This window comes from Capra hircus, chromosome 2 (assembly GCF_001704415.2).
Source record: "Capra hircus breed San Clemente chromosome 2, ASM170441v1, whole genome shotgun sequence".
Taxonomy (NCBI): domain Eukaryota; kingdom Metazoa; phylum Chordata; class Mammalia; order Artiodactyla; family Bovidae; genus Capra; species Capra hircus.
This window is the reverse complement of record NC_030809.1, coordinates 112,945,120-112,962,904: the sequence shown is the minus strand read 5'-3', so window position 1 is coordinate 112,962,904 and position 17,785 is coordinate 112,945,120. Positions and strand designations below refer to the sequence as shown.

The 17,785-nt window shown below is 42.9% G+C and overlaps 1 protein-coding gene across 2 annotated transcripts; it reads right to left on the bottom strand.

Moving 5' to 3' along the window:
• CDCA7 (cell division cycle associated 7) lies at positions 238–13,499 on the bottom strand. Of its 2 annotated transcripts, XM_018064769.1 has the most exons (10): positions 13,361–13,499; positions 10,013–10,138; positions 9,357–9,593; positions 6,420–6,656; positions 6,039–6,116; positions 4,990–5,187; positions 4,284–4,421; positions 3,165–3,314; positions 2,639–2,775; positions 238–1,545 (listed from the first exon to the last, which is right to left on the bottom strand). In XM_018064769.1, the coding sequence occupies exons 1-10, from the start codon at positions 13,379–13,381 to the stop codon at positions 1,515–1,517; spliced, it is 1,353 nt and encodes a 450-aa protein (XP_017920258.1). In that variant the 5' UTR covers positions 13,382–13,499; the 3' UTR covers positions 238–1,514. The 2 variants fall into 2 exon arrangements, with proteins under 2 accessions (XP_017920258.1, XP_017920267.1); XM_018064778.1 differs by lacking the exon at positions 9,357–9,593 and having other exon boundaries at positions 13,361–13,481.

Here is a 17,785-nt window from a genome sequence, read left to right as displayed (position 1 = left end):
CTACTTTCTATGTGTTGATGTAGCCATCTTAGCTGATTCTGATTCACAGCTATTAATCACATCACCAAATCAGGCCCTGTTCTAAGGAGCTAGCCCTTGGTCATCAGAAACTTAAGCCAAAAGGGCGGAGGTGGGTCTTGAACAGGCAAAAATGGTCTTTTGTTTAAATAGGAAAGAAACATTAGGACTCAGTGCAGTAAGATTGAGTATCAAAGATTTTAAAAAAGTAAGACAAGCTAAAACAAAATGTTTTATTATTAAAATAAAAAAACTTTGTATAAAAGCGTAACAGATCAAAAGCTCTATTTACATCTATTGATTCAAGGTCCAATTATGCACCAAACACTGAACTGAATGGCATAGCTACAGGCTGCAGATGCAAAGCCAAACGAACACACACACACTTTGCGTCTACCTCTACCAAAAGATTTGATTCACGCCAAAGCAGGGCAAGGGAGAGACAACACACGACTCTGCCCAGAAACTCAACTGGCAGAGGTGGCAAGTTCACGAACTGCTGACGGTCACCCTTTTCCAAAAAAGGCACTTCTCAGTTATAAAAGTGCTTTAAGCCTGAACATGAATCCTCTATGCCTGGCTTATGATTTCTTCAAGAAAGCAAAAACTGCAAAGGATTGTAGCTGAGTTTAAGTATCAATTTTCCATGCAAAATAACCAAGAATTTATTTGAAACACCTTATGTTATGAACTGAAATAAATTTGGCAAACTCCTGAGGTTCTATTCCATGAATTCAAAGATTGGCCTACTCCTGAAGCCTCTCCATCTCAACTTCCTAGGATGGCTTTTCTACAATGATTTCAAGCTTAATCCTGTCCTCAAACCTTCATATTGTGACCGTGCGGGCCAGATGCACATGGCAGAGGAAATAAGCAGCAACTAAGTCTCAACTGTGACAACTTGAATCACAAGCAAAATACACGAAATATTCTCCTCAGAAGCCTCCAAAGTCATATACTCCACTTGCCAACAATCACCTAATTTTTCCACATGGTCTTACGACTTTTGTGCCATGATGCTGCTAAAAAGGTTGACAAACGCTATATCAGACCCAGTGTTTACATGTGAGCAAGTTACAGGGACAGTCTCTGAAATTGGATAGAGGTAGTTACTACTACTACTGTGTTTCTAAGTGCTTGGTTTTATACGTGGATTCCAGAGCTATTTCAACGCCAATTAAATCCAACATGCTTTCATAAAACTGTCGTTCAAAAAGGATTCCCAAACTAAACGACGGAGGAGAATCACTGGAAATAAGAGAACAGCATGGGGTGAGAGGTGGGCAGAAAAGCAAAGGAGAAACTGCAGGAGGGCAGAGTACATCACTTCTGTGATGCCCAGACACACGTGCGCATTTAATGGGAACAACTTGATTTGCCTGTAAGACAGACTGAGCCTCAGAATTCTTAACCTGGGTTTCAATCACATGACAAAACTGAAGACTTTAACAAGGAAGATCTGCGAAGTGGAAGGCAGGGAGTGGATCTTCCAGTTATTATCCTTGCATTTCAAACTCCTGTTTTAGACTGAAAGAGAAGAGGGAACATGTCAGGATATAGTTTTTGGCCTAAGAATTCTCTTATAAAAACTTGATTCCAACACACACACACCCCCCAATGTTCACAGAAGCACTGTTTACAATAGCCAAGATATAGAAACAACCTAAGTGTCCACTGACAGATGAATGGATAAAGCAGATATGGTGCATATATACAGTGAAATACTACTCAGTCATAAATAAGAAGGAATGAAATTATGCGATCTGGATGGACCAGCTGGATAGACCAAGAGATTATCATACTAAATTAGACAAAGACAAGTATCATATGTTATCACTTATATGTGGAATCAAAAATATGACACAAATAAAAACTTATTTACAAAAAAGAAACAGACTCACAGATCTAGAAAACACACATGGTTACTAGAGGGGAAGGGAGTTGGGGGGAGGATAAATCAGAAGTTTGGGATTAGCAGTTACAAACTACTACATATAAAATAAATAACCAACAAGGTCCACTGTATAGAACAGAGAACTATAGTCAATAGTTTGTAACAAACTGTAATGGAAAAAATACAAAAAAGGAATATATTAACATGTAACTGAATCACTTTGCTGTATACCTGAAACTAATATAACATTGTAAATTAACCATAATTCTATTTTTAAAAAGTTACAAAAATAATAATCTTCTGAGAGCCTAATTCACTCCTTTAAAAATGTTTCTATTGAGTTGTAACGTGCATCTTAAGTGCACAGCTTAAATTTTACACATAAGGGCCCACAAGCGTCACCACCACCCAGAGGAAGCTTTGCAAGGCTCCCTGACGCCCCAGGTGCCTCTCCGGCTTTCCACGTGATTGTTATCCTGACTTCCACCTTCTCTTTATTAAGATAACAAAAATGAACAGGGGCAGGGTGTTTGGGAGAGAATGGACACATGTATACGTACGGCTTAGTCCCTTCACTGTTCACCTAACACAACCACAACGTTGTTAATCAGCTATACCCCAATACAAAATAGAGTTTAAAGTTTGAGGGAAAAAAATACGAAAAGTACTTAAGGGAAAAAAAAAAAATTAAGATTGGGGTGCAGAAGAGAGAAAAACCAGCCCTACCTTTTCAAGTAAGCATGCACGTTCCCAAAGCCATGGTACTTGGCTAAGTACACGAGCACCCCAGTCGCACACCGCCCATCTCGCTGCCGACAGAAGCTGCAGTTGCAGATCCCGCGACACGGTGGGCAGTGCCAGTTCTGAAGGAGAAGCGTGAAAAGGCACCATTAAGCCAAACCTTACCACCCCTTACTTATCTACTCCTGTTTAACCTCCAAGGTGGGTGTCATCAACTGCATTCAGATCTTTTTTATTACTATTAAAGAAACAAAAACATAATGTGGTTAATGCATCACTTCCCTTGGGAAATCCCGCAGAAAAAGTCACACAACCACTACCAGTACGGGAACTAGAGAACGGACCTGCCCTCAACGGCCAGGTCCCCAGTGCTCCGCAAGCGCTCACAGCTGTCCAGTACCGACACTATGAATTCCTCTGCCTTTCAACTCCAAGAGTTCAATCTCTCTCTGCCCCTATCAGCTCACAGCTGACCCTGGAGCCTATAGGATCACCCCTTCAAGGCCCTTACTGGGTCAAGCAGAGCATCCCTGACTTCTTCACCGTAACGGTTTCGAAGGCAGGGGCCACAGAATTGTCCTCGAACGCCCCAGCACTCTGGGTTTCTGCAGTTTGTCTTGGTATCGATAGTCTTCTGGCGGCACTGATGACAAGTTGACCCCTGCAAATAAGAAGAAAAATAGAAACACTACTCTTTGTAGAGAAAATCTTCAAGTCATTCTCTGGGAATCTCCTGGCAGCCTGGTGGTTAGGACTCTGTGCTTTTACTGCTGAGGACAAGCCTCACAACCAAGAAAAAAAAGAGAAATTTGACTACAAAAAAAAATATTAAAAGAAAAAAAAAAAGAATGTCCTTTTTTGTGGGTAGTCTGACCTTTTCTCTTTGAATCCTACCTCACATCTATATACACACGTATACACCAGGCCATGAAAAGTATTAAGCATGGTGATTCCATTCAACTGGCAGATGCAACAGATAACGCTATCAAAACTATCTCAAGAAAAGATCTTATGCAAAAGAAAGCTTGCCCAAATCTTGTTTGTCTTTAGCACACCACCATATCCTCAGCAGAGAAGGCAATGGCACCCCACTCCAGTACTCTTGCCTGGCAAATCCCATGGACAGAGGAGTCTGGTGGGCTGCAGTCCATGGGGTCGCTAGGAGTTGGACACCACTGAGCAACTTCACTCTCACTTTTCACTTTCATGCACTGGAGAAGGAAATGGCAACCCACTCCAGTATTCTTGCCTGGAGAGTCCCAGGGACGGGGAGCCTGGTGGGCTGCCGTCTATGGGGTCACACAGAGTCGGACACGACTGAAGTGACTCAGCAGCAGCAGCAGCATATCCTCAGCGCCCATCTATGTAGGCACACATTAACAGCTACTTAGGCTGAATGAAATCAGTTTCTAAATTGAGAAAAGACTTAATGCTACTGAAGATTTACCTAAGCAACTACTACTACTGCAAACTTACTAACCAGGCTAAATCCCAAGGATGCTACAAAATTCTCTTTTCTTACAGGAAAAAAATACCCAGGCACACATCCCATGCGCTAAGACCATTAGAACATGAGCAAAACGCCTCTCACAGACGGGGACATGTACAGACATTATTTAGAGGCTCTGACCAATGAACGGTTATAGATCTTCTCTCGGGAGTTGCTGCAGATGTTCTCCAGCTCTTCCTCCGTGATTTCGTCCACCGGGCGAACGACATGGGGAAGGGTCATGGGTCCGGGGCGACGACCTCGGGGCATGTCATCTTCCTGCATAACGAGAATCAAGGAACAGTGTCCTTCCTGGCTCGCTTTCCCCAGCTCTGACTCTTAGACCTTCACTTTGTCACTCCTTCACAGAGAACTCAACCTGGAAATCGGTCTTGGAACTTACGGAGAAAGGGGATTTACTGAGGATCACAGAACAAGATTACTGAAGCAACTCCTATAATTAAGAAAAGCCCAAGAAAACTTTTTAATTCTCTTGCCTGCTACCAAGAGCCAGCAAAACAAGCTGATGTGACCTTAGCCATTGTGGACGGTTTGAGAAGGCCATTTAATACAGATCCTTGGGGACCGCCCTGGTGGTCCAGTGGCTGAGACTCCACATTCCCAACGCAGGGGGCCCAGGTTCAGTCCCTGGTCAGGGAGCTAGATCCCACATGCTGCAACTCGGAGTTTGCACGCCACAGCCAAATTAATTAATTGATTTTTTTAAGTTAAAAATATACATGGATCATTGGTGTTGAAATTGTATGTGCTCCCATCCTCTGTCCACGATCCCTGGACCCACAGAAGATGACAAACAGAGGAGCAGGCACAAAAGCAGAGAACTCACATTCATGTAGCCGACCATGGGCTTCCTCTTCCTCACCAGCATGTACTTGTCTTCCTCTTCCTCCTCCTCCTCTGTGGGCAGGGCCATGAGTGACCCAAGGACCCGGGACCTAGACCTTGTGAGCGGACGAGCTCTCCGCTCAGGATTTCTCCTGCAGGCGACACCTGGAAATGTGCGCCTCCTCGGGGTCTTTGGACGCTGAAACACAGAGGATGGACCCACTTATTCCAAAATGACAAGCGGCAGCTTCTCCTGAGGAGGTTTTCCCATAAGTAAAAGGAATGCTCCACTTGCCATTTTCCTTCATCCTTTCTGTAATGCATGGGAAATGAGCCCAGAAATAATACAGCCATTGAAATTCAGCTTCTGTAACACCAAGCCCAGTTTCTCTCAAACTCAGGGATGACCTGTTTATTCTTGATTTGATAAAGATGTAAGGAAAAATTCTTGTTTTCTTAAAAAAAAAAACAAAAACCTTTTCTACAATATCTCTTAAGTAGCACAAGCTTAGCTCCTCAGAATATAATCACATATATTAGGCCATGACTTGGTTTAAGAAATCGTTTCTTCTTTTTTTCTCATTCTCAGATTTTAAAAAGACAGATTACCATGCCAGGTAGAAATGTTCCAAGGGCTGGAGTTACAGAAAAAACAACTTGCGATTTTTCTTCCCTATCCCTGAGGGGCTTAGTTTATTTGAGTGGGAGGGAGAGAAATAACCAATCAAAAGGCATTTGAGGGACTACTCTGACATTTCAGTGCTTAAGACTCCATGTTTCCACTGCAGGGAGTGTGCGTTCAATCCCTCGTGGGAGAACTAGGATCTCACATGATACGCAGTGCAGCCAAAAAAAGGGGGGTGATTTGAGCATGGGGTAGAGGGCCCACACCTGGCCTGGGGTGCAAGGAAGAGGTCCCAGAGATCTTTTAGACTTCCTCTATCACCTCTGTCTACAAGATCACACAAAATAACAAAATCGGACTTTAAACTATCACAACACCTCAGACCTACCCCAAACACCATTCTACACACAAATATTTATACTTACTGAACTGGGGCCCGGCAGGGAACGCCTTCCAGGGAAGGAGCCAGGGAAGCTTTCTAATTCTGACATGAGTTTTGCAAGCTAGAAAGGGAGGAAATTAAACAGAAATTATTGGTTTACAGTAACTACTGTAAACAAGCAAATTCTAGAAATCACAGCAGCGCGACTCAGAGTTTGCTTCCCCTGTACATTTCCCAAAACTTTCACAGTCTGAAAAAAAAGAAAAGTTAGAAAAGGGAAAGAAATACATGTTGAAGCATATGTGATGACGTTTTCAGAGCTACGTGGAAAACAGTTCTTAGGACACGGATATAAGCAACAGGTGGCTTAGAGAAATGCTGGGAAGGGTCATCAGTTCTGACACCTTCAAAGTCAGATACCTACCATTGCTTTGTTTTGCTTTATATTTAAAGCCCTTTTCTCCAAGAAATTCATGCCACTTTCATCTTCCGAGTCAGAATTGGAATCGGTCACAGAATTCTCTGGGGGTTCAGAGGGCACTGTTCTTTTGTTGGCTGCTCCCCTGGTGCTTCGAGTGGGAAACTTCATGGCCACGCGGAGAGGTCCCGACCGCGTGCACTGACTGCGGGTCCGACAGCCCTCGCGGTCCGCCTGTAGCCTCTGGTCAATCAGAACAAGTGAGGTGTTAATGACTTGCTGACTGTCACACAGTCCGCAAGAGTGTGACTACACAATGCCTTTGGAACAAAAGACACTTGCAAATACATTTGCATTGAACGCTTTAATTGTCAAGTTTAACTGGTGGCTCTGAGTAACAAAATCAGGAATTACTAATGAACACAACAACCTGAGGGCCGATTAACTAGGAGCTTTCCTGGGACACACTGTACTAAGCCACAGTCACAGCCTCTAGGACGGTGGTTCTGAGTCATTTTTTAAACTGAAAAATCCCAGCTTCTTTTTTCACTTCTTTAAAAAATAGAATCTTGATGTATTTTAAAAGAATTCCCCTAGAGACAAATATATGTTCTCTCATGATTTCCATACTTATGGTAGTATTAAACTATATTAAAGATGTCTCAATGCTCTAATCTACTTTTTAAAAAACTGTAGCAAAATATACATAACATAAAATTTACCCCTTTAACCATTTGTTTTAATTTTTATTGGAGTATAGTTAATTTACAATGTTGTTACCCTTCAACCATTCTTAAGGGTACAGTTGAGTGACATTAAATACGCTCCATGTTTTGCAACAATTATCACCACCATCCATCTCCAGAAAATTTTCATCTTCATAAACTAAAACTCTATACTCATTAAACAATTACTCCCCCAGAACTCCTGGCAAGCATCATTCTACTTTCTGTCTCTATGAATCTGACTACCTCTCTCAAAATCTCAAGGACAGAAGAGCCTGGCAGGCTACAGGCCACGGGGTCACAAGAGTCAGACATAACTTACCAACTAAACAACATTAACAACTCCTCTTTAATCCATTTTGTGTAAGCATAAAATTTTTTAAATTTCAGATTCCAAAAGTAATGTTTCCGTCATTTAAAATGTATTCATGTTGGCCACCGGGGAAAATCAGAATCACGAGATATCACTTTCCACCTACTAGCAGAACCAAATAAACAAGTATGGCAAGGATGTGGAAAACCCTGAACCTGTAAACCCTGGGAGGAGTGTAAAATGGGGCAGCCACTTTGGAACAGTCTGGCAGTTCCTCAAAAGGTTAAACATAGAGACTGTATGACTCAGCAAGTCTACTCTTAGATATATGCTCAGGTGTGTATATCCACACAAACACTTGCACATGAAGGTTCACAACAGCATCATTCAAAATAGCCAAAAGGTGCCAACAACTCAAACATCCATCAGCTGATGAATGGATACATAAAACGTGATATAGTCTGAATATTTATAGCTGAGTATTATTCAGCAATAAAAAGATACAAAGTAATGGCACATGGAAGAACCTCAGGAACATCATGCTAAGTGAAAGAAGCCAGTCGCAAAAGACCACATATTGTTTGGTTCCATTTATATGAAATGCCTAGAACAGGCAAACCTAGGAGAGGAAATAGACTGGTGGTTGCCAGGAACTGAGGGTGCTGGGAAAGGATGCGAAGTGACTGCTGATGGGAACAGAGTTTCTTTTTGGGGTGATGAAAACATTCTGAAATTGATTGTAGTGATTGTTGAAAACAAACTTACCAAAAAAGAGAGAAGTAAAAAATACCACCCAAAAAGTCCCAAAATGGAAGAAGCGTTTTTTAACATTTCAACAAACTCATTGCTTTTTATAACCTTTATGTTATTTTTAGTGTGCAGATTGAGAGAACATAAAATGACAAAAAAACTTTTACAAATCCTTAAGCCTTTTAATCGATTGGCAGTTTCTCAGTCGCAACAAACAGCATCTACAAAGAACTGAAACACTGCCCAGAAATGAATCAGGCTATAGACAATATCTGAGTCATACCCAGATTCAGAGAGCAGTGCTGCCAATAACTCCAATACGCACTGATTCAGATCAGCATCACCTCTTAAGAGAAAACATTACACTATCATGAAGTTACGTCATGATAAAAAAAGACTCCCTGGCCAGATGTTCTCACTTACAGCGCCGCCCGACTGTGGTCCCAGGCAGTGGACCCGTGTCAGACCACAATGAGCTGAAGAGCATGCACCCGAAACACACTTCCTTTGTCGAGAAAGTGTTGCTAAGAGGAAAACATGCACAGAAGTCAACAGTATGCTCAGATAAGAGTGGGACTGAGGCGCATCCTTGGCAGCAGCGTCCTGAGCAGGACAATAGAGGTTAAAGGTAAGACAGCAGGCGTAAGAAAAGCCAGCGAAGGAGCAAGAGCAGAAGCAGGCAGGGCCCTAACTGTCATCACCTGCACTCGAGCTCCTGCATATGAGTTATCACAGGCTCTCCAGGCGCAGGTATAGACCCACTATGGGAAGCAACATTTACTGGAGGCCTTCTCCATGTCAGGCCCTGGTCTGGGCACTTAAATGCCACTGGAGCTCATCTTGAGGACATCTCTGCTTCCTCTGATCGGGCTTCATTTCTGTGGCCACAGAAACCTGCATGCTGGCCAATTGTTTCTTACAAGTTTCTAAGATTTTCAGAGACTACAAAAATCCTTAAGCCTTACTATTAGAATTACATTAGCAAAAAACTGTTTTAAGACATGAAGAAAATACTCTTAAAACTTTCTTAAAAGATCAACAAAACCTTCTGGCATGACTAAAATGAAAATCATAAGGAAAAAAGATTTTTAAGCAAGTATGTCATGCCTCTAAATGTACCTTATTGCTTGATATTGGTGAAATTCTCAAACTCACCATTCCATCCTGTATCTCACTCTCTGAGAAACCGCAAAATGATTCATCATCAGAGTCGCCATGAAAAATACTGGCCAGTTCGTTAGTGACATCTGGCCTTGATTTCTGTAAAAATCCACAATGGTCTAACACATCTTGCACCTCACTTTCTGAAAAGCCGCAGAAAGATTCATTATCAGAGTCCTCATAAAAAACATTTGCCAGTTCTTCACTGATATCTGACCTGAATTTAGGTTTCTGTAAAATAAATAAATAAATGTGGTTGTGCATTTTTTTTTCCTTTTTGAAGAACCAATTTTCCGTAAACCGTGCAGAGAGCAAATCACATTTACAAGTGCACTACAAGAGAATAGCTTTTGTTACAAAGAAAAATGGTTCAGAGGTTTACAAATGATTTCTGAGTTGTTATGGCAAATCATCAGGCATGTTAGGGTAGGCGACATTTCAAAAGGATAGAATAAGTAGCTAATCTACCTCCAACAATTACTACCTAGAACCACAGCAAAAAGTGAAATGAAATTACAGTGCATACTGTATTTTCGTAACAGCTGTATAGAAATGTAGGCAAAAAGCAAGCAGTTTTAATCATGCACAAAGCATTTGGGGCATTTTGAGCACTGCAGACTCCATTCTGTTTATTCTCAGGCAGCACTTACTGTGTTTGCAAAATTATCAGAAGCAAAGCTGTCACAACTGTCATCAGAGGATGACGGGGTTTCCATGGAAATCAACTTCACATATCTGAATTTCTTGAAGTTCTTCTTTGCTCTGCAATCCTTTTGCTGCAAACGGAAATGGCCATACTATTAAATGGGATGCTTGCTGCAGAATCTAAAGAAAGGTATCATTTTTGAGTTGAGTAGGTTCAAACAGTGCAGAGGAGGTATGTCCATTTCTTATATCCTACAAAGAAAAAGGAGGGTTTGCAATTGCTACAAAATTTTCCAAAATCAGGTAAAATCCTAAAGAGATCCCTTTGAGGGAACACTGGTATCAATTTATTCAAATACCTGTGGAATTACCCTTTAACCCACCTTAAAAACTCCCAAACTCTTAACATTATATTGAGCTCCCAAGGCGTTAAATGCTAAACTGCTAAAATCTGCCCTTTAAAAAAAAAAAAAAAAGAAAGAAATTAGACTGTACTTCAAAAGTACAAAATGGTAGAGTGATTTCTTTCCCTCAGCCAAAATCAAGCTAATGAGGTCTTTCTAAGTAAGCTTTGGGCTCTGTACTGTGATGCTAATTTCTCAAACCTCAAATCCTGGGCAGCACCTCTTCTTCAAGAAGGCAGACTTTCAAACAGCCCTTGTGCCAATCAGGAGGGGAACAGTGATTTCTGTACAAGTCTTTACAAATGAAATATATCAACCCAGTGAACAAATGAACAAGAACCAAGTTAAAGGCCAGTCTTCCAAACCCAGGTAGAATGCCCAATTCCACTTCAGGGCTCTATTAGGCTGGCCATTCAGCTCTTTCTGTAGTTTCATTGCTGCACAAGTCTTAAGTTTTTACAAGCCCTTTTATTAGACACATATGCCCTATGGATATGAAAATAATTCTTTCCTTCATAAACAATGAATTGCCTGGCACCAATCATTAGAATATGCAACTGACATCTACTTCATGTAAAAAAGATAGTAGTTTCTACCATTTCCTCATATTTAATAATAAGAGATTTCTTAAATGTTGTGCAGTCGCTAAGTCGTGTCCAACTTTGCAACCCCATCAAATGCAGCACGCCAGGCTTCCCTGTGCTTCACTACCTCCCAGAGTTTGCTCAAACTCATCATGTCCATTGAGTCAGTGATGTTATCTGTCTCATCCTCCACCATGCCCTTCTCCTCCTCTTGCCCTGAATCTTTCCCACCATCAGAGTCTTTTCCATTGAGTTGGCTCTTTGCACCAGGTGGCCAAAGTACTGGAGCTTCAGTATCAGTCTTTCCAATGAATATCATTACTGTTGTATATTTCTCATATCTGAAATATGGCCATGGAATAACAGAAGTGACTCCATACACTGAAAACTTTAAGAAGGCAAGTTCTGCTATGGGTCCTGCAAAATGCCAAGACGTGAGGTGTAGGGGGAGCATAACTTTCTGATCTTCTTTCTACACCTAACGTTACACATTTCTCTTGAAAATAAAATTATTTTCATGATGGTGGAACCCAACCACCCAGTCAGTGCTTCTCAACAGACTCCATTCAATCATCTTGGGAAGTTTCAGTCTTGTCCTTTTAAAAATCATGAAAATGTGATAATAGGTAGAGGTACTACCTAATAGCGGAGGTCTCAGAAAGTCCCTATTTTCCAGATGAACAAATTAAAAGTACCAGGTAGGTGAAATTAGATTGCCCAAGATCACAGGGCTGGAAGGAGTCTGCAGTCTCCTAAAATAGCTGTCCTCCTCACACTGCTGCAGGAATTATCACCATTTCTGGTGGCTCAAAGGAAAAGAATCCTCCTGCAATGCAGGAGCCGTGGGTGGGGGTTCAATCCCTGGGGAGGAAAGATCCCCTAGAGGAGGGCATGGCAACCCACTCCAGTATTCTTGCCTGGAAACTCCATGGACAGAGGAGCCTGGTGGGCTACAGTCCATAGGGTCGCAAAGAGTCAGACAGGACTGAAGCAACCTATTAGCACGCCCGCCCTCCCGCAATCATCAATCTACCTGCCTGCAGTCAGCGGCACAAGACTGCCTCAAGGTAGGTATTCTATTGGAAGCTTTCAGGGAAATAATTGCTGGGCTGGGCGTTAACAAGTCAGCGCATGCGAAGTTAGTTAACAGGCAAATGTATGCTTGGAGAATAAGACAGAAAGAAGCAACACAAATGGTCATGGACTTTCCCGGCAGGTAGGTAATAACAAATACCATTCAACAGGTTTTTTTATTTTTTGTGCCAGGCAGTAAGCAATTCCTTGCAACAAAGGTGGAAACTGAGGCGTAGAGTTGTGAAACAGATTATTCAAGTCCCATGATGGCTCAAATTTGAACCCAGGCATGTCAGATTCCAGGTCCTGTTACATGTGGTTTTCTTCATCCTGAAAGCCAATGTCAAGGTCCATTCGGGAAGAGGTATCTCTGAAACTACGCCCCCAACACGCCCTCTCCAACCCACTCCGGGAGTACCCCAGCCCCCTCACGTGGGCCCCTTACCCCTGCTATTTATTTTAAGCTTGTCATTTTCTTCCTCTTCACCCAACCCCCCACCCTCTAACCTCTCCTGGGGCAGACCCTCCGTTCCGGTTTCCGTTAGAGTAAACAGTAACGTTCCATGTTCCATTCAGGGCTCCGTCCTGTTGCTGCAAGAAAGGCTGGGGGATGGGGAAGGGAATGGGAAACGAGCAAATGGTCGGCAAACCGATGAGACCACCACTGCACTAATCACCTCCTGTGACCGTAAGTGCCCTCTCAAGTGTGGGCAACCCAAGTTCTAAAGAGAGAGGTTTTCAAGACCTTTAAACTCCCAACCCATCAACTTTCAGCAGTTAGATGCGCCTGCCAGCACGGCCAAGGGAAAAACAAGCAGGAAGCCAGCGCCCAAGGAGGATGAGTTACTAGACATTCATCCTCCCTGGGCTGCGCACGGGAAAGGTCAGGGAGGCTGCAAGGCAGCACCCTCCTCCACGTCCCGCTCCCCTCCGCGCCCCGCGGGCAGGGTTCGGACCAGCAGACACAATGGGGGACCGGTCCGCCCCTGCTGCCCGCAGCACACGTGTGCCTCGGACGCACGTGGCCTTGAGCTCCCCCAGGCTGCAAAGCATCCTGCAAACCTCAAACCTCACAACTCTGACCGCCCGCGCGCCGGGTGTCACGCCCGCTGGACACAGTGCATAGTCTCCAAAATACCCCCAAGTGCACAAAATCTGGGGCTTGCCTAAACGGGTGCCGCCCAGGACTGCCACCCGTTGATAAGGGCACTCTGCCGGCGAAGTTGGAGGGGGTCAGCCCGCCCCCAGCACCCACCGCGCCCATCCCGCGCCTTAGCCCGTCCAGCCTCACCCGCGCGCGGCGAGCGTCCATGCTGGCGGCCGGCGCTGGAGCGGGGAGAGCTGAGCAGCCGCGCGCGCCGCCGTCCCACAGCGCAGGAGCCGGAGCCCTAGCCGCGCGGGCCGGCGGGCGGGGTGTGCAGAGCCGGGGCCGGAGGGGCGGGGCGCGGCCGACTTTCCCGCGTTGAGGCTCAGGTCCTGCCAGCTTTGGTAACGGCCCACCCGCGCAAGACCCACTCGGCCCCGAGAAAAAAGCAGCCCTGCCAGATACGCTAAAGTCCAGTAATAGTCTTGCAGTCCGCTAAGACCCGCCTTGGAAAAGTACTGCCTTGGAAGCTCCGGGACCTCTCTCTTTACATAGCTGCACGGTCCCTACAGAATGGCGCGAAAATGGGTCAAATTGCCCCGGGGATAGCAGTCTAATTTGCATGAATCCTGGGGCTGGGGTGGGGAAGCGGGAGACAGGGGGTAATGGAGAGCGGTGCCAGGCTCCGCACTTAGCACTTTCCCTGAGGCGTGCGGTTTACGTTATTTAAAATAAAAATCAAAGACTGGAGCACGAACTCCCAACAGCCCAGACACTGTCCCACGATATAGCTAGCACCTCTTATCTGGTGACCACACCATTATCTAAAGTAATAAAATGAGCTAAATCCCTTATCTTTCTTTCCAGAAAGCAGGGGAAGTTCTTTTACATAAGCCTTGTGATTTTTAAATAAGAAAGGTCTGATGTTAGTTAAGACTTAACTATGGGATAATAAAGTCTAGAGATTATAGAAGAATAGAAGCTAAAGACTGTAATAATGTGATTTGGGGCTCCTTTCTTCTGTCAAAATTTGTAATCACTTAAGTCAGAAAGAACTTGAGATTTTTCATGGCCCTTTGAATCGAACCTGACATTACAACGAGATCAAGTGTGAAGCTTTAAAACAAATCTATGTAGAGAGTAGGAAAAAAAAGTTGCTTTGAGAAGAAAAAGTTAAATAAATTGGATTGCTTTAAAAGAGGCTAATTGTAATCTTAGATTTTAAAACAAATGCTTGAAATGAAACATCAGTTTTCTCCTTCCCAACTTCTCTTGGGAATACTTCTTTGCAGGAAGCGAATGCGTGAACATACTGCTTCCTCTCTGGGTGTACTGAAGACAAAAGCTTGTGAACAAGACGTAAGAGAATGTGGATTGGAAAAATTGGAGAGGACTTGCTCGGAGTCTTCCCGCTCTGTGGTCACTGTGCCACAGTGCCAGGGACAAAGAACTCCTGGTCTGGAAGGTAGGCGCCGAGAGGTTGTTGGTCTGTCCTTCGAAATTCCTTGGCAGTAGTGGGCCCTCGATAAATATTTGTTGAGTAAATAAATGACTGCATGAATGGTGAATGAACTAAAATTGTCCTTAGTGCTGTGTCCTTGGAAATGCAATCTGTGCCACTAAAATCAAACATATGAGAATTTGGAATTGCTAAACTAAGGAAGGGAAAGATTAAGTCACTTTGCCTACTGGTTCTGGAAAGGAGGGCTTTCCTTGTGGCTTAGTTGGTAAAGAATCCACTTAGTCCTGCAGGGGCACTATAATATAGTTTACATTATTTTTTTAGGTTAAGATCACTGGGCTGTTCTTTTTAGTAATCAGGAAAATGCAGATTAAAACAGATAGTTTCACTTAGACTGGCAAACAAATTTAAAGCCTGTTAAGACCATGTGTTGGTAAGGATATGAGGAAATCCCTGCAACGATGTTACTAGTGTAAATGTTTCACTTTGGAGAGCAATTCAGGAATGTTCAGCAAAACCACTTACAGGTATATACTCTAAAACAAAGTTTTTCACACTGTGAGTTAGAACCCACTGGCAAATTTTGAAATCAATTTCATGGGTTGCAACTAGCATATTTTCTTTCTTTTTGAAATAGAATTTTAAAAATAAGAGTAGTATATTGTTTCCTGAAACTCTTGTGCCTGTCTGTGTGTATGCTGTATAAAATGTGCACTTCTTATTGTGCTTCACCATCAACAAGTTTCCAAGACACTGTTCAGGAGAAGGTGCATTGAGGCTTGTACTGGTGCTCCCTTGTTTGTTTGTTCAGCTGAGGCTTGCCAACATCCGTAACACTAGGCACTATTCTGAGAACTAGGGCATAAAGCCCAGGGAGTTTACATTCTAGTGGAGGAGCAGAACTAAACAATAAGATGATTTCAGATGTGATCAATTCTGAGAAGAAACTGTTAGTTGCTTAGTAGTGTCCGACTCTTCGTGACCTCATGGACTATAGCCCACCAGGTTCCTCTGTCCATGGAATTCTCCAGGCAAACGTACTGGAATGGGTTGCCATTTCCTCCTCCAGGGGATCTTCCCAACCCAGGGATCAAACCCAAGTCTTCTACATTGCTGGCAGATTTATTACCATCTGAGCTATCAGGGAAGCAAAGAGCAGAATAAAGGGATAGGAAATAAAAGAGGTACCAATTCAGATAATAGAAACAGGAAAGGAGGTGTTATGTGATCAAAAACCCAAATAAGGACAAGGGAGGGGAACTTCAGTGGCTGAGACTACATGCTTGCAAAGCAGAAGACCCGGATCCGATCCCAGGGAACTAGATCACACATACCACAACTAAAGATCCCATATGCCACAACTTAGACTTGGTGCAGCCAAATAAATAAATACATTTTTTAAAAAAATAGGGAGGAATCCATAGGAAGATGAAGGAAGAGCTGGCATGAGACAGAGTGAACAGCTAGTTCAAAGGCTCTAAGGCAGTGAACAGAAGCTCAGCAGCAGACCATACTGAACTACAGAAAGGTAGAGAAAGAGAGGGCATGGGAGAGATCACATGGGGGCTCCCTGGCCATGGAAGAAGCTTGGACTTTATATCAGGTATGCAGGGAAGGATTCTGATGAAGAAAAGACCCAATCAGACTCCGTGAGCTGCGTGAACTATATACTAAATGGGAAGGGGAGAGCAAGAGTGAGACACTTAGGAACCCCTAAAAGAGAAAATGATCTTTTGGACTAGGGTGATTGTGGGATGAGGCAGAAAGTGGTCAGATTTTAAGATACATCATTTTGAAGGCAGAGCTAACTGGACCAGAGGAATGGTCCAGTTCATTCATAGTAGTGTTGTATACCATAGTAAGATATTACAAACAATCTGAATGGCCCTCAGAAAGGAAATGGAGACAGCAACAGTGGTATATTCATACAACAGAATTTGAACAGTGTTCAAAGGAATGGCATAGCTTACATGCATCAATGTAGGTAAATCTTAATGTTGAATGGAAGAGCAAATTGCAAACATTTTGGTAAAGGATACCCCTTATGCAAATTTTAAAAACACAAAACATACATAAACTATGAAAGTATATAAAGACATGAGCGATTAGAATAGGATAGAGGTTAACTCTAAGGAGGGAAAGATGGAGGACATGGGAAGATGAGGTTTTCCACTCTATCTCTAATGCTTTCTTTAAAAATAAACGGTATGGGGACTTCCCAGGTGATCCAGTGGCTAAGACTCTGCGTGCTCAGTGTAGGAGGTCTGGGGTTCGATCCCTGGTCAGGGAGCTATTCCACGTGCCACAAGTAAAGATCCCGTGTGCCACAACTAAGACCTGGTAAAGTCAAATAAATAAATAAATATTTTTAAAAATAAAAATAAACAGTACAAAGAAAAAATGGCAAAGTGTTCAATGTGAGTAGTAGATACATGAGTGTCTTACAATTTCACTTGTGGGCTTTTTTGTATCTGAAACATTTTATGATACACAGTTTTTTTTTAATTTTGGAACAAAATTAAAGTATATGTCAATCAAGACATATACTGTAGTGTTAAATATGCAGTCCTGGAATTTCCTTGATGGTCCAGTGGTTAAGAATCCACCTTCCAAGGCAGGGGACCTGGGGGAGGGGTGGTTTTGACCCCTTGTGGAGTAGGGGGAACAAAGATCCCACATGCCACAGGGCAACTAAGCCCATGCACTACAACTGGAGAAGCCTGCCTACAGCAAAGACCCAACACAGCACCCCCAAAAATACATACACACACACACATGCAGATATATGTACATATATATGTGTGTGTATATATATACACACACATGCAGTTATATATACATATGTGTATATACACACACACACATATATGTATATATATACACACACACACGCAGATATATACATATATGTGTGTGTATATATACACACACGCAGTTATATATACATATGTGTGTGTGTGTGTGTATATACACACACATATGCAGTTCCTTACAGGGTCCTATAAAAGGGAATGCCAGTTAGTCTTGTAATTTTAGCTGCTTCATAAAGGTTTTAAGTCACTATGTTAATCATATACTGGTAAAATGTTCATTTTGAATGAAAGACACAAATGAGTAAGAATGGAAATTCAATGAGCAGAGATGATGAGGTCACTGGCCAGAGCAACAGG

What these genes read in the sequence shown, in the direction of transcription:
- CDCA7 (XM_018064769.1), bottom strand. Translation starts at nt 13,381, where the DNA reads ATGGACGCTCGCCGCGCGCGG. An exon ending in TGGACGCTCGCCGCGCGCGG is followed by an intron (nt 10,139 to 13,360) that starts GTGAGGCTGGAC and finishes TTCCGTTTGCAG; the next exon opens with CAAAAGGATTGCAGAGCAAA. An exon ending in CTGATAATTTTGCAAACACA is followed by an intron (nt 9,594 to 10,012) that starts GTAAGTGCTGCC and finishes TTTATTTTACAG; the next exon opens with AAACCTAAATTCAGGTCAGA.